The following is a 15,792-nucleotide window of genomic DNA, read 5'->3' as shown; positions in this document are numbered from 1 at the left end:
TCTCTATCTGTTTCTATGTCTGTCTCTCTCACCTTGCGGCTCCTTCTCCTTTCCTCGCCGAAGCAGCACCTGATCTTACGCGAGGAGCGCAGCTGCATTTTGCGCCTGTCGCTGCAGAAACTGCGTTTCTTGGACGACCCCGAGGCCTTCCTGCGGCGCGCCGTTCTCATCAACAACCTGCTGCGCAAGATCCACTCGGACGATGGCCAGAGGGACCGAGACAGAGCGAAGAATGGAGAGAAAGAAGAAGAAGAAGAAAGGGAGAGGCTTTTCTATGTGGACAGGAAGAGACTGAAGGTCATGGTGACGCCTGAACACGGACATCCCATCTTCCTCTAGCTACTTAATAACAACCGCCGAAATCCTGCTGTACTGAAGATCTAGAATTTAAATCCAGCAATGATAATAAAGTAGGATGGAGGTGAAGGTGGGTGCGCGTACATGTGTGCGTCCCTTGGAACACTTGGAAGCCGAGATATTGCAGCGTGACCTGGACTACAAGAAGCATCTGTGAGCATCAGGGTTTGCTTTTTTACAAGTAAAATAAGACTTGAGCCTAACTGCCTCTTTCTTTCTTTCTTTATTTTCTCTATTCTTTCTTTCTTTCTTAGATTTTTTGCTGTTTTCAGGGATCGAAAAAAAAAAGCCATGCACTTTGTATCTCTGTAAGTAAATGTAAAGTGTAAAGCTTGTTGCCTGAATATTGTTCTGCTAACAAGAGCCACGGTTTCCAAGCAAAGAATCTAAAATAATAGAAAATGTTATAATGTGGTGTATAAAATATGTATGACACGTGCTAAGAGAGGATAAACTTGAGTTTTGCTAACGAGCAGGAAATGACTCGTTGTGCTCTACTGCCCTCTAGTGTTCAACCGTGTGATTGTTCATGCAGATTTTTATGGAGTTTTTCACATTCCAGATATTATATTATATTATATTATATTATATTATATTATATTATATTATATTATATTATATTATATTATATTATATTATATTGCTTTTATGTCAGAATCTATAGATTTTGTTGAGCTATAAGTTGAATAGGGTTGTAAAGAATTAGCCTTTTGGAAAGATCTAGCTTTTCTAATATTGTCTTGTTTTTTTTTTTCTTGTTTTTTTTTCTTTATCTATTTACAGTTTAATTGCACTCCTGCTACAAATATGAATGAATCAGCCTTAACATGTTTACATATCAAAACCATCCTTGAACAGTAAGAGTTCTTTATTTGCTTCTGTTTCAGACAATTTCTAGTCTGATGATCATATATGTATATATGGTATTTTAGATTTTTAAAAAAAATACAAAACAGTGGTGCATACTTGGTTTATATATTGCTGTGTGCGTATATATCTTTTTTTATTTTTATTTTTTACGCCATGCAATGTCAACTATTAGCTTTTAATAGTTGAAATGTGTTTTGAATGAATGTACAAAATGTTGTAGAGTAATGCTGGAGATGTTTTTGTTGTTGTTGAAATATCTATATATGTAAAACTGATTATCAAAGTGCTATCTTTGGACATTTCATATATGATTTATTTTTTACAATAAAAAAAAAGACTGACATATTCTAAATCAAATGTGAACCATTTTGCCAAAATGACTAAAGTAGCATAAAAAATTGTCTATTTTTCAGGTATTTTAAACTAATTAATAAAAAAAAATGTAAAGTTAATTTATGCTGTTTGAAATTTGTGATTTTGCCTTGTGGTGTAATGTATATGCGCGTTCACTTCCGAGTGTTTGCTCGCCCGTCGTTACGTGCGCGTCACCCTCGCAGCTACGTGCTCGTCCCCGTTTGCGACTACGCGAAGGAGCTGTCACGAACCGGATATTCCGTTCGTAGGCGCGAGATAACGGTGTTTCCGCACCAGCCGTCCTGCTGGTGTCCCGGGGTTTATCCTCGGTTAACTTCTAAACTCAGGAAACGACCCTGGAACGCGTTATTTATTCACAACGGAAATGCGTTCTTTTTTTTTTTCACCATGCAGCGAGCTAATCTAGCTAGCTAAACAGAAGCTGAAGTAGCCGGCTAACATAAACCAGACGCCTCTCCGTCGTTCGTCTGACCCGCTGACACGTTTAGCCTCGGAGCCGCCGGGTTTGTCTGAGTAAAACATGGGAAGCGCGTTCAGTGCGGGTGCAGCGTGGCTGCACGACCCGCAGCAAGTCGCCCGCTTTCAGGAGCTGTGCGGCGTGCGGGGGACTTTCACCGGAAACCGAGACGGCGCGGGAGACTCGGGCGGCGGTGAGAAGATGGACAGAGAGCAGCGGAAGAGACCGGACCGACGCGTTAAAGGGAAACAGCGGGACGTAAACGGCGCGGTGAATGGGACTGCGAACGGGGCTGCCGGGGACAGCGCTCTGGCGCATCCGTCCCCCGGCCCCGGCGGGGACGGAGTGGCGCGCGGGCCGCTGCGCAAGAACTCGCTGACGGGCGAGGCGGGCCACCAGTTCGTCATCTCGAACCGGTTCCTATACTACGTGTTTACACTCGGCACCGAACTTGGCAACGAGCTGTTCTACATCAGCTTCTTCCCGTTCCTTACCTGGAACGTGGACCCGTACGCTGCGCGCCGCCTGATCTCCATTTGGGTCTTGGTCATGTACTTGGGCCAGTGCACGAAGGACTTGGTTCGGTGGCCGCGCCCCGCCTCTCCTCCCGTGGTCAAGCTGGAGGTGTTCTACGACTCCGAGTACAGCATGCCGTCCACACATGCCATGTCCGGGACCGCCGTGCCGCTGGGACTCTTCCTGCTCACCTACGGCCGCTGGGAGGTGAGGACCTGATGCACAGGTTCCTGGAGAACCCCCTGTCCTTTACATTCCCACTAACACGAAAAAGAAAATCCAGAACGGGCAGAGATCATTATGATCTTTCCCTGAATCAGATCTGCGTAGTCAAATTTCATCCTAAATACTTCCTGTAGACACTATAATCTGTTTTTGCTGAAAAAAAATAAAATAAAAAAAAATCAGATAAAGCTCTCCAACAACCTGAAAATATCTTCATTATCGCTGATTTGCATAGAAAACACGTTCACTGATGACGTAACATCACAACGTCATAATTTTCTGTAATCGCAGATCTCTGTTTAGAGCAGGCTCTGCAACCTTCTTCTGCATCACAGATCAGTTTCTTACAAGACACCTTTTCCACTGATCCCTTGGGGGTAACGTGCATATTATATTGCTATTATACATATTTTCAGATTTAATTATTAATTTCATTATTACCTATGTAATGAAAATGTAGGATAGCAATAATGCACAGTGCAGCTTTATTTGTCAATGCATAGTAACGTGACTTAAACAAGTGTGGGAAATCGGAAAAGGCGAGCATATGAAATTATAAAGGTTTGGTTCTTTCTATGAAGTCTGATATCAAATGATACGCAGCCTCGTAGCGTGTAACGTTTTACGCTAGGAGTGTATCAACCTGTAACACCTAGCTAACACCCTGTATGGCATACTCCCATCTGTTTTACAATCATCTTGGATACCATGGCAACGACATGGCAACCATCTAGCAAAGCTCATTCAACCACCTGCAGTACCATATGAACAACCTATCAATTACCTCGAGTAGCATGGCAACAAGTTATCAATCACCTGCAGTACCATAGCAACAACCTTCACAACCTCGTGTATCGTAGCAACCCTCTGGAGTACCATAACAACCTGGCAACCACTTAGAGTACCATAACAATGAAAACATAATGACTGTTCAACCACCTAACATGGCAACTGCATCATTTTCCGACTCCTTATGATTATCGTTTTAAAGTATATACTTTTTTATTTTAGTTTTTTAAATGTTTTAATGTTTAACATTGACCATTTAAGCCTCTCATTCAAGTCGCCATTAGTTACAACCAGTTCTAACCAGTTAAAAACGAATAATAACCAGTACTTCTTGCTATGCCGTAGACTCCGAGTCGAGCAGAAAGGCAGGCACTGATGCATGTGATCACTTTTAATTGACTGATCAAATTGATCAAAGCTCTGCCTCCCAACTAAACCTGGGGATTCCTATCATTTAGCACCACCAAAGCGTTGGAGTTGGAGTTTCGCGAACGAGAACCTTAAAGCAGCGCTGATTTCCATCGTCACGCTATAGTAGCTACACAGCCCTGACATGGCGCTTATCTGATGACACTTATCTGTTTCTTTCTGCTCTTTGTCGCAGTGCCAAACTGCTTACCGAGGGAAAACAACAACAAAAAACTAAAGTTAGTCGAGGTGTGACTTGTAATCTGTGCAAAGATAATGTTTGTATTGAATATTTTGGTAAAAGCAACGCAGATTAATCGCGAACATTAACGGAACAATTCTTAGATTAAACATGTTAGCGTGTACATCCACATCAAGCTAAAGGGTTTTGTATGCTGAAAAACACACACAATAGTTTCGCAGGTGATTTGTGAAGGTAAATGTGCATGCAAATGTTTTGGCTTCAGTTCCTGAGATTTGTCACGAATAGGACGTGCTTCATGGTTTATAGTGTTACATAAGCATTTCATGTTTTGACCTTGATACCTCGCTTTCAGGACAGTGACAACGTTTTCCGGGGTTCCTTTTTTGTTTGTTTGTTCGCCGTTCTATTTCAGTGAACATCGTCTTTATGGGTAAACTTGTTTTTCTGCGTCACCAACTGCGAGAGACACAGTGATGTCACCGTGGGTGGGGCCAGGTGAGGGGAGGGGGCCCTGGGTTAACAGGAACACTGAGTTTATTCCAAAGTGCTGCAAATCTGCTTAAATGTAAAATGTTTTTTTGTTTGTTTGAATCTCAGGCTTTGGCTTTTCCCAAATCTGACTGGTTGCTCTCCAGTCACAAAATCACAGCACTGTTGAGTTTCGATCATAGTTTCTCTCCCTCCATGTTTGTGGTTTGTGGAGGGAGTCTCCAGTTCCAGTATTTGTGAACATGCATGAAGTTTTCCAAGTGTTTAGACAAGACTTTACAAGACAGAAGACATCTTGGAGAGAAAGTAAAGCCTGGTGCAGGCTATAACCTAAGCAATAACAGGAAACAACATGTGATGCAGACATTAAGCCCAAGAACATATGAGAAAGTAATGGTTCACCCTGTGATAAATGTTCAACTCCATGGAGTTCATAATCTCGTGGATTATTTTCCTCTTGACGGCACGGCGGAGTTTATTCCCTACGTCTTTGTATAATCCCAGTGTACAGCAGGTGCAGAACATAATGTCTCTGTTAGACACAAAACAGTACAGAGACTCTTTGTCGGTAAGAAATGCGATCCACCTACATTTCATTGTTCACTTTGTAAAAGCTCAGCATAAAGACAGCATTTGTTTGCGTGCTCGGGAATCGCAGTCCATTATTATCCTGAGTCCGGATTAGAGATAAAAGGGGACGAGATTCGAGGCGTTAGCTTTGTTACGTGTCGTATGATGACTGAGTTGGAGAGACTGGTCTGTGGTTTGGGAACTGGGCACTAAGTTCTGGACGTATTTTTATACACGCATTGTTTTAATATACAGAAGTAGCAGTAATGAGTTGAGGGAGGGAGAAAGAGAGTGAAAGAGAGAGTTGTGTTTTTTTCATATGTGCAAGTCTGATTTTTTCTTTTGTGACTTTTGACTTAGGACATACAGAGATAAGCAACTCTGCTGATAAATTAGTTAACTTCGGTCTCTTTCTCACTCTTTCTCTCTCTCTCTCTCTCTCTCTCTCTCTCTCTCTCACACACACTTATTTTTCCCTCCTTTTCTCTGTCTCTCTCTTTCACGGTGTCACATTTGGTCTAATTTTAGTTAAATCTTATTTAGATGACTTGAATACACTCTCTCTTTGTCTCCTGCACCCCTTCCATTCTCCCATTCTTTTCCTTTCTCTGCTTTTCACATGCAATTGTTCTCTCCTTTACCCTCACCCTCACCATCTCTGTCTCCTTCTCTCATTTTTACTTGCTCCGTCCTATACTTTGTTGTCTCACTAGCACTCTGTTCCTTTTTCTCCAGTTTTTTTTCCTCCCTCTCTCTTAGTTCTTTAGTCATTCTCTTTTCTCTGTCTGTCTTTTTTCCCTTCTATCTTTTCCTTAGTATAGTTTTTCACAATGTTTCCATCTCATAGTGATTTAGAAAAAAATGCTCTGTGTATGTCTTTGTGTGTCTCTGTCTCTGTGTGTGTGTGTGTGTGTGTGTGTGTGTGTGTGTGAGTGTTAGAGAGAGAGAGAGAGAGAGAGAGAGAAACAGACACAGTTTAACTTCTCCTAATGATCTGGTGTTCATAAGCTTGCTCAGCATTTTCCTGTGGTGTCTTGCAGGACAGCTGGTTACATTCCGCCTCAATCACACGCAAACACTCCAGCACTCTCACAGTTTGTCTGCAAAACATGTTGTCTCTTTTCTATTCCTCATAGCACCACAAACAAGATAAGACAAGCACAGGAGCTTTGTTTCAGGCACAGTGCATTGTGGGGGACCTGAGCTCACCAAAACGCTTGTGAAAACCAACACGAACCACGACTCGCGTCTCGTTCCAAGATCAGATCACTCACACTCATTTCGAGGTTTTACAACCAAATTTTGAAGCGTGAAGGATTAGAATCATGAGTATACGTTCTGCCGTAACGTTTTCTCTGTCCTCAGCTGACTCCTCTCTTTCGCACACACGCGCACACACGCACACACACACGCACTGCTCTGTAATCTGTGGCAGATGATTTTTACCCTGATGATAGATCGGAGGAATGAAGGAGCTCAGTTCCTCTTTTCCTCCATGGTACAGATCGTTTGTCATGTGGTCGAGGGGCATGAGGTGCGGTCAGGACACATGCACAACTTTCAAACCCTTCAATTATTTTCTTCTTTTTCTACACAGCAGAGAGAGAGAGAGAGAGCAAGCGAGAGAGAGGGGAAAAGCAGATGTGAGAAGCTGATTCATGAGAAGTGGTGAATTCATATGCAGCAGCTTTCTCTGCTGATATCGCTTACCAATCCTGTAACATTTCCCTGTTTTAGTGTGTGTGTGTTTGTGTGTGTGTGTTGTAGTTTGTGCCTGTGTAGTGCATACTAGCTGTATACTTGCTTTGCAATTGATAGTTGTTTGTGCACTTGGAGTCCAATGCACATGACACATTTCGCAAGGAATCAATCACTCATATTTCATATTTACACCAGTATGGGAAAATAATCAACAGTGGGTTGAAACAGTGAATCAATGTCACCTTCCAGGGTCACGTTCCATAGCACTTCTCACCTCCCAGAGACGATTTTTAGGGTCACCTCTCACCTCCTAGCCAGTTTACTTTACCCACCCCAGGGCCAGATTCCTTTTCAGGATCATCTCCTATCGAAACTTCCCAAAGAGTCCAGAGTCACTTCCCAGAGTCAGATTCTGGGGTCACCACCCAGAGTCACTTCCCAAAGTCAGATTCCAGGGTCACCTCCAGGGAGTCAAATTCCAGGGTCATGTCCTAGAGTCACTTCTCACCTCCCAGGGTCATCTTTTAGTAGTTATATATTTTCCTATAGCCACATGCATTTCTATGTTTTATGCAATATGCATTTCTATATTTTATTCTGCTTAAGGCACAGAAATCTGCCAACAGTTCTGATTTTTATTTATTTATTTTTATTATAAACCCTTTTTATCCATTTGTGGCTACATTTAATGGTTTATATATGTCACATACACATTTTCTCTTTCTCCTGAAGTTAATGGGGGAAAAAAGGAGGAGAAAATGTACAATTGTGTACAATCCCGTGCTGCTTTTGACCAGTCCGATTTGAGAATGCAACAGCGATGTGCTGTAATGTGCTGTAATGTAATACAGATTACATTTATTAGATTAGATTTATTACTGATAAATCTATTGAATCAATTAAATTTAACATTGATAGTGTTTTCTGTAGAGACATTTTTACTTTTGTCCCGTTCCAGCAGTCACCCCTCCCCCAGCTTGTGGTTAACATACTCTCTTACACACACACACACACACACACACACACACACACACACACACAGTTAAACTGTCATTTAGATTAATTTGATAGTGTGTGTGTGTGTGTGTGTGTGTGTGTGTGTGTGTGTGTGTGAGAGATGTCAAGTGTGGTGTCATACAGCGTCTCATATCATTTAGCCAAACTGTTTTTAGTGCAATGGGTCACGTGACTTTTTAGATGCAGGTCATCAGAACTGATTATGTTGCCAATGAAAAAAAAAGTCCCCAGGAACATGTGCTACATCAATGATCAGTGAGCTTTACGCTCTCAACCCGCACAACCCTCTCCAGGTCTTAGACGAACTCTTTGATCTTCAGAATGTCGCATTTTATTTAATCCTGGCATCTATAGACGGTTTTACAATCAACTAAAAAAATCAGAGCCATAGTACACACAATGTAAAGTGTGTACAGTGCAGTGTGTTCTGGGCCAAAAGAGGGACACATCTCAAATTGTGCCATTTTGAGCCTCCTTCTGGTTTTCTTTTTTTTTGCCTTTTCACTTCTGCCTTTTTTCTTATCCTCATGTTGCCATTACATTTTTCTCAGGATCATGTAGGCCTGCACGCTTCATGATAATTTCCCCGCAAGTGTAATTAAGGCATAAATCAAAACCAAACATCCAACTTTTTACCCAAATTGTAGACCCATGGCACACATCTGCTTTTATTTTTGCTTATTTTTAGGACAGATTTAATTTCAGTAGCAGGAGCATGAGGTAGATTGTACAGTACAGTTTATCTGAAAACCATTGGTTGATTATTTTCCTCAGGAGTGCACCGATTCTTACATCATAGTTTTTGTTTTTTTTATCCATTTAAAATGACATGTAATGATGTACAGAACATGCCCCTGTTCTTATATACTTTAGTTATACAGTATTATAGTTATACCCACGTTTATTGCGGTGGTAACTTTCCAAAACCACACACGATTAACGAAAAACCACCCAAAAATGCGATTTTATGTACACCCTAGTGTATTTACATTATTTATTTCAAAATCAGCTTAACAAATCCCGCGATAAACCAGGGGCACGAGATTCGAACCGCGGTAAAGGGGGGATTACTGTATATTTGTTAGTTGTGTATTGTATGCAGAAGTTAAACGAGGTATCATCTTATTTGTTTAGCTGCTTAAAGGAGATTCTGTTTAAAAAATTATTGTTTTCATTGTTTTTGTTTTGTTTGTCTGGTTTGTTCCCAGTATCCGTACTTTCTCGGGCTCACTTTGGCCTTAACCTGGAGCTTGTTGGTGTGTGTGAGCCGCGTCTACATGGGCATGCACTCTGTCCTGGTAAGCCACTACAAAAATAACACTACACACACACACACTTTCATGCACAGCGTTCACATTCAACATAAATCCTTTTGTTTTATTTGTTGTTGTTTTTCTCTTTGCCATTCTTACATAACCTTGGCTCGGTTAAATCTTTACAAACCTTTGACACAAATTAATTGAAAGAATGCTCAAGACTAACCCTAACCTTCCTCCTGCAGCATGTACAAAGGTTACATTTTTTTTATCACCAATTGATTATTTTTTACATAAAAGTTTTAATTTGTGTTTTTTAAAAACACTGACAGATTAATACATTTCTTTATAGGGGTAAATTTCTCTCTTCCACAGACTTACATTAATTTATGACAGTAAAATATCTAAAAACAATTGTAACAGATCAGCACATATTATTGTAAATGATAGACAGACAGACCGATCAATCGATCCCAATGGGACCAGCAGTATCTAAAAGAAATAGGGCAATAAGGCATGCGATATTTATGAGAGGACTTCACAAAATCTACAAGTAAATAAATATGTACCTCCTTCATGAATCATATTGTTATGATGCTTTAGTCTGCTGTGTGCGCCAATAATTAATAAAAAAAACAAAAAATGCTTTTTGAACATCGGATTCCATATTTACTCTCCATTCGCTGTTATAATATCTTATAATATCCCCTCTCCTAGGAAGATGTTCCACTAGATTTTGGAGAGTGCTTGTGTAGATTTGTGCTCATTCAGCTACAAGGATTGTAGTAAAGTCAGGGACTGATGTAGGTGAGATAAGGAGGCCTGGGGTGCAGTCAGTGATCACATTCAGTCCAAAGGTGTTTAGTAGGGTTGAGATCAGAGCTCTATAGTAGGAGATCTTCAAATCCCATGTAAAGCATATCTTCATGCAGATGGCTTTGTGCACAGGGGCATTGTGATGCTGGAACTGGTTTGGTTCTTCTTGGTCAATTGAAGGGGACATTTAATGCTACTTTCCAAAGACATCTTATACAACTGTGTGTCTCCAACACTTTGTGGAAAGTCTTTTACGGCTGGAAAAGTCAGGCGTCCTACTAGTTTGGGACATATTGTGTATTAACTCCTTACTTTGTTTTTATATATATATATATATATATATATATATATATATATATATATATATATATATATATATATATATATATATATATATATATATATATAAAATAGACTTGCATGTCATGTCAATCATCAATTATTTACCATGTGATAACCTAACCTAATAAACTTGGTGTTAGAAGTTCCGGTTAAATGTTCATGATCCGGGTTTAAAGGTTCCTGTTACTCAAGGTGCCCTGTATACCATTACACACACACACACACACACACACACACACACACACACACACACACACAGCTTGATTACATGAAAGAGAATATCCTTATGAGTTCCAGCTGTGACACCTCTGACACAAGGGGGCTGTTGAGCTAATAAAAGATTTGCTCATTTGGAAAATGTATGAGAATAATATAGAATAAGAAGAAGAATTTGCTCTAAAAATAAAAGTAGTTTTTTATAAATTATGTTTGAATATGTGTTCAGGAAATTTTTATTTTAATCGAATTCATTCACTTCCATTATTTATTTATTTATTTTTAAAAATTTTTTACTTGAATGATTTTATTTACTATTAACTCATCTTGCACATTTAACGTGCAAAGTCCAGCTCCGGCATGAAATCGAGACCAAAGGTGAACTTTAAATCAGTCAATTTGAAGAAATGTGTGTCAACAAGTCTTTATAATCGTCATAAATATCTGCGTTAAAATTTAAGCTCAGCGTTTACCTGAACTGGGCAATGTGATATAATATCTATATTCTGATAACTATACCTTATATGGGCAAAGGTTTGAGTTTTATCTACAGCGTACAATGATATTCTATACAGTTTTGTAGCAAAAGGTTTTGGAAGAACTACATATGGTCGGGTGTTTGCATACTTTTGGCTTGATGTATCTTACCTTTCTTTTGTTCTCACAGGACGTAATTGCTGGTTTCCTGTACAGCCTGCTTATCCTCGCTATTTTCAGCCCATGCCTGGAAGCCATCGACACGTTTAACCGGTCTTCCAGTTATGCTCCTATTTTCGTTGTGTCTCTCCATGCCGTCTTGGGGCTTTTCTCCTTCACCCTGGACACGTGGAGCACGTCTAGAGGCGACACCGCTCAGATCCTGGGCACGGGCGCGGGCATTGCCGTCGCAACCCACCTCAACTACCAGCTGGCCCTGATCCACGATCCTCCCGCCTCCATGCTACCTATGCAGGCTCCGGCTCTCAGCGTGGGCCTCTTCGGGTGGAGCTTGCTCCGTTTTGTACTTGGCGTGGTCATGCTGATAGTCACAAGGGGGGTCATGAAGGCTCTCACCATCCCCCTGGTGTGCCGCATCGTCGGGGTCTCGAGCCGGGACGTCCGCAAAGCCAGACAGCACATGCAGGTCGAGCTTCCCTACCGATATATCGTTTACTGGACCGTAGGGTTCAGTGCCTTCTTCCTCATCCCCTTCATTTTCAGCTGTGTCGGCTTGTCCTGAAAGGCCGAAGCACAAAATAAAACTGAGCTAGGATTATTTCAGCGCTGTAGTTTATCCAAGACAAAAAAAATAATTATAATTCTTAAAAAAAGATACCCAATCTTTTGAGAATAAGTTTACCAGAAAACCTGCACTGCCAATGGCTTCCATTCAGCAGTATACGTAAACACAATTTAGAGCAGACTCTTTTATTTTTCTAAATCTACGCTTGATTTCAGGGTTTGCATCCTTATAATTTGTTTTTCTGACAATATAAAAATGAAGGGTTAGGATCGGTGCACGAGGATTTTTGCAGAAGTGCACCGAATGTTTTTTATTACTAGACATCGCCAATAGGCACATATATGTTCTCAAAGCCTGTGACTGCAAGTTTATAGACTTTTCACTTTATCAGCAGCACCTTGGACACTTGAAGTCTTTTTTTTTCCCCCCCTGAGTGAGATTCCATTATTTGGGATCAAGGACTTTTTGTACATTGATTTGTTCGACTGAAATATTTCTGCAAATGACTGAACCTGGGAGACCTACGTGGCCTAACTGACGGGGGGGTTAAAACCTTTTAAACACTGAAGCCAACCTTTGAGTTTTTAAAGATTGAACCACTTTCTAGCACAAATAATTCAGAATGATCATTCCCGTATTGATTATTAATATTAATAAAAAAGTCCTCTCTAACTATCTAAAATGGAAACAGACGTTGGGAGAGAGCGATCACGTTTTTTTTTTTTTTTTTTCTGATTTACTTTCTGCTTTCCGATTTCCTCCTTCCTCTTGAAAGCAGGCAGTCAAAAATTCTTGTCGTCAACAAGAATCTTCAGCGAGACCTACAGGTAGTGTATTCCCAGTAGCCGTGCTGGTTTATCACACATGACCGCTCTCCCAGACTTCACTTTTGTTACTTAGTTCCAGTCAGGATTAAACCCTGCCCGCTCGTGCTGCTATTGCGCTTAAACAATCGTTTCTAACTTTGGCTCTATGGGCATTTTCTGATAACTAAATTACATTTTCGTTTTTGTTTTGTTAATGATTGTTTAAAAAAAAAATAATTCAACGTCTACTGTGTAATCTTAGAGAAGTCTGCTATTTAAGACTGATTGTTTGTGGTACTGTTTTCAAAGAAATGCACTGTTTCCCAGAATGCACTGCTCTTACACGTGCATGTGTCCGTGGGCTCTACATCGTCGTCAGGCCATAATTTTGTTTGTTTGTTTGTTCTGCATTCTCACTAGCAAGACGCAGGTGATAGGGTTAGTTAGCGTTGGCACTTGTGGGTGTGGTCTGTCCTGATTTGAGATCATAGAAGCCCAAAAGGCTGCTGCATTTGACCATTTATACACATTGGGCAAGACCACTTTTATTCAAAATCTACGTTGTAGTGTAATTCGCTAAAGATTTTCAAATCGTTCGGACGTAACGGAGGTCAGGTACGTTATGAGAGGAGTCGTTTTTGAGGACAGCGGGATTTGAGAAAAGTGGGATTTTGATCAGAAGATTGTGTGAATGCAGGTTAATTAGTGCAGGTGTGTGTATATGTATATATATATATCGGAAAAAACAACAATAGCTGGACATTCTGGACCAATTAGTTCAATACACCATTTCATGGTTGAGTAAAAGCAGAATGAAAACTCACGGGATGCTTTTTTGTGCCTACAGAGGTTATAGTACATTGGTTTGTATACATGTAGGCCAGGACAGATAAGTATTGTTATATCTGGATATATTTGTATATTTGTAAAAATTTCTTGCCCTACTGTCACTTTCACGATCTAACGATTTCATCGATATGTCGTACGGCGTATGTTTTCGTACGGTTACACTTTATTGTGTGCTACTGAAGATGTGTGTACAACAGAGCAAAGCCAATACATAACTACAGACTATGCAGGATTTTTAAACTTAGCTATGCAGGCATGTAGGTATGCTGCAGAACAGGACATAGAACCCAGTCAACAGTCTCCCATAAATATATAGTTTCCCATAAATATAGTTTTCAATATATAGCATGTCACTATATATATTGGCCGTACTCTCTGGGTAGGAGGGGCAGCGGAACTCTTTGGATGATGTGAGAAGATTGTGAGGTAATGTATGAGGAAGAGGGCAGATAGCACTAAGTATGTGGTAGCTGTTATGTGACAGGTGCAAGATGCGATTTAAACAGAAGCCACTAGGATGGGATCAAAATCCGCACCGATCTTGACCATTGGTCTAAGAAACAGGGTCCGATTGTAGCATGCGCGATGGAGTTATTAGGCAGGAAATGAGGCTTGAAGCTTGGTCATTTCAGTGTAGCAGCCGCTGTGCCTTTAATGCCCACAATACATGTCCACAAATAAAGCAATAATATTAATAATAATCAGCAACTTCCTGTCTGTTGATTTGAATTCTAAGATTAATAGATGAAGCATATATTCAGCAAATATCCTACTATGCATTCTAAACATCAATTAATATACAGCATAATATTTGCACTGTATGTACAATAGGGAAATGTCATCCTTCTCCTTAGCTCCTGAAAGCAGGATCCTGATATGTAATTTACACACTTTTAATTTTTATTTTATTTTTTAAAGAATAGATTCACGTTGTACGTACACACGTAAGATTGACTCGACTCGAATGGATAATCCAAGAAACCAATGTGTGTATAGTTACAGTTTACTGTGTTGTCATTTGTTGTCTTTTAGACTGAATAGAGTAACATGGAGGATAGATAGCGCCCCCTAAGCGCACACTCAACCTCACGCCGTCTTTACGGGGTGATAGGTGCAGTGTCGAGAGAGAGATTACCGTGGGCCTGAATGTTTTCTGAATCTGTTTTATCTGATTGACTGTTTGTGTTTTACAAGATCTCAATGTTTGCGTAGTTTACGTAAAAAATGCAGAGTTTTATTTTATTATTTTTATTGCAATTGCAAAAGAAAAAGCAATGCCATTACAACAGCTGTCTTTTGTCGTTCACTCTAACTATGCTGTAATATATATATATATATATATATATATATATATATATATATATATATATATATATATATATATATATATATAAAATAAACTGCACTTGTTATTAGCAACTTTTGTGATATTTTTTCCACTTTGAATAAGCATATGGACTAAAGTTTGTGGACACCTGACCATGGATGACCTGTAACATGAGCACAACCTAGTGGTAAGAATTTACAGAGCACAAATAAAATGTTTTAGGAGGAGTTTTATTTTATTTTATTTGAAAGACGAATACAATTTCTTCTTAATTAATTCAATCAAATTAAATAAATGGAACATTTTAATTAAATACTTTACATTTGTTAGACCTCATTTTGGACTCATTACAGACTTATTTCAGTAGACTTTCACATCTTCATTCCTTCCATCCTTCATTCTTTCACTCCTCAATATGCAGAATTGTCTGAATTTTCTCCTTTTAAGAAAAAAGTGGCACAATTTTCAACACACTTATTGGGGGAGTTCTATGTGAAATCAGACATAAAACATCCCCATATAACCAAAATGGCATGATCCTCAAAGATTTGACTGTAAGATTGGTCGTCAAAGTTTTTTTTTAAATATAATATAATGTCTCACTGAGGTCTCCCTCACACACCTAATGTTTTCTTTTTATTGCAAATTAAAGCCACTGTTTTACAAGCTGGTTTTAATTTCCTTCAGAGGCTCCACCTTATAAAAAAAAAAAAGACAATGAAAAATTATTCTTTACATCAGAGCGCGTGATTCAGCAGCCCTGGAGTAAAGAGGGTTAAGGGCCTTGCTCCAGGGCCCTAAAGTGGTAGCTTGGTGATAGTGGGACGGCATGAGGTGTTTTTTCCACCTGATCTGCATCATTTGCATCATGATTGTATTGTGATTTTTATTTTATTTTCACCAACTGGTTTCTCAATGTTAATTATTTTAAGAGAAAAAAATACTACATATTGGAATCTGTTGCTGTTGTCACTTGAAG

General features: G+C 39.7%; 1 protein-coding gene across 1 annotated transcript; it reads left to right on the top strand.

Moving 5' to 3' along the window:
• Positions 1 to 1,762: 1,762 nt before the first annotated feature.
• On the top strand, positions 1,763 to 14,834 carry sgpp1b (sphingosine-1-phosphate phosphatase 1b). The gene is made up of 3 exons (XM_046868968.1): positions 1,763 to 2,782; positions 9,188 to 9,277; positions 11,277 to 14,834. Exons 1-3 carry the CDS (start codon positions 2,123 to 2,125, stop codon positions 11,826 to 11,828), a joined length of 1,302 nt encoding a protein of 433 aa, XP_046724924.1. The 5' UTR covers positions 1,763 to 2,122; the 3' UTR covers positions 11,829 to 14,834.
• Positions 14,835 to 15,792: the final 958 nt, after the last annotated feature.

The sequence above is a fragment of the Silurus meridionalis genome, chromosome 2 (assembly GCF_014805685.1).
Source record: "Silurus meridionalis isolate SWU-2019-XX chromosome 2, ASM1480568v1, whole genome shotgun sequence".
In the NCBI taxonomy this organism is placed as follows: Eukaryota; Metazoa; Chordata; class Actinopteri; order Siluriformes; family Siluridae; genus Silurus; species Silurus meridionalis.
Note: the sequence above shows the minus strand (reverse complement) of the source record. Positions and strands in the feature narration are given on the sequence as shown.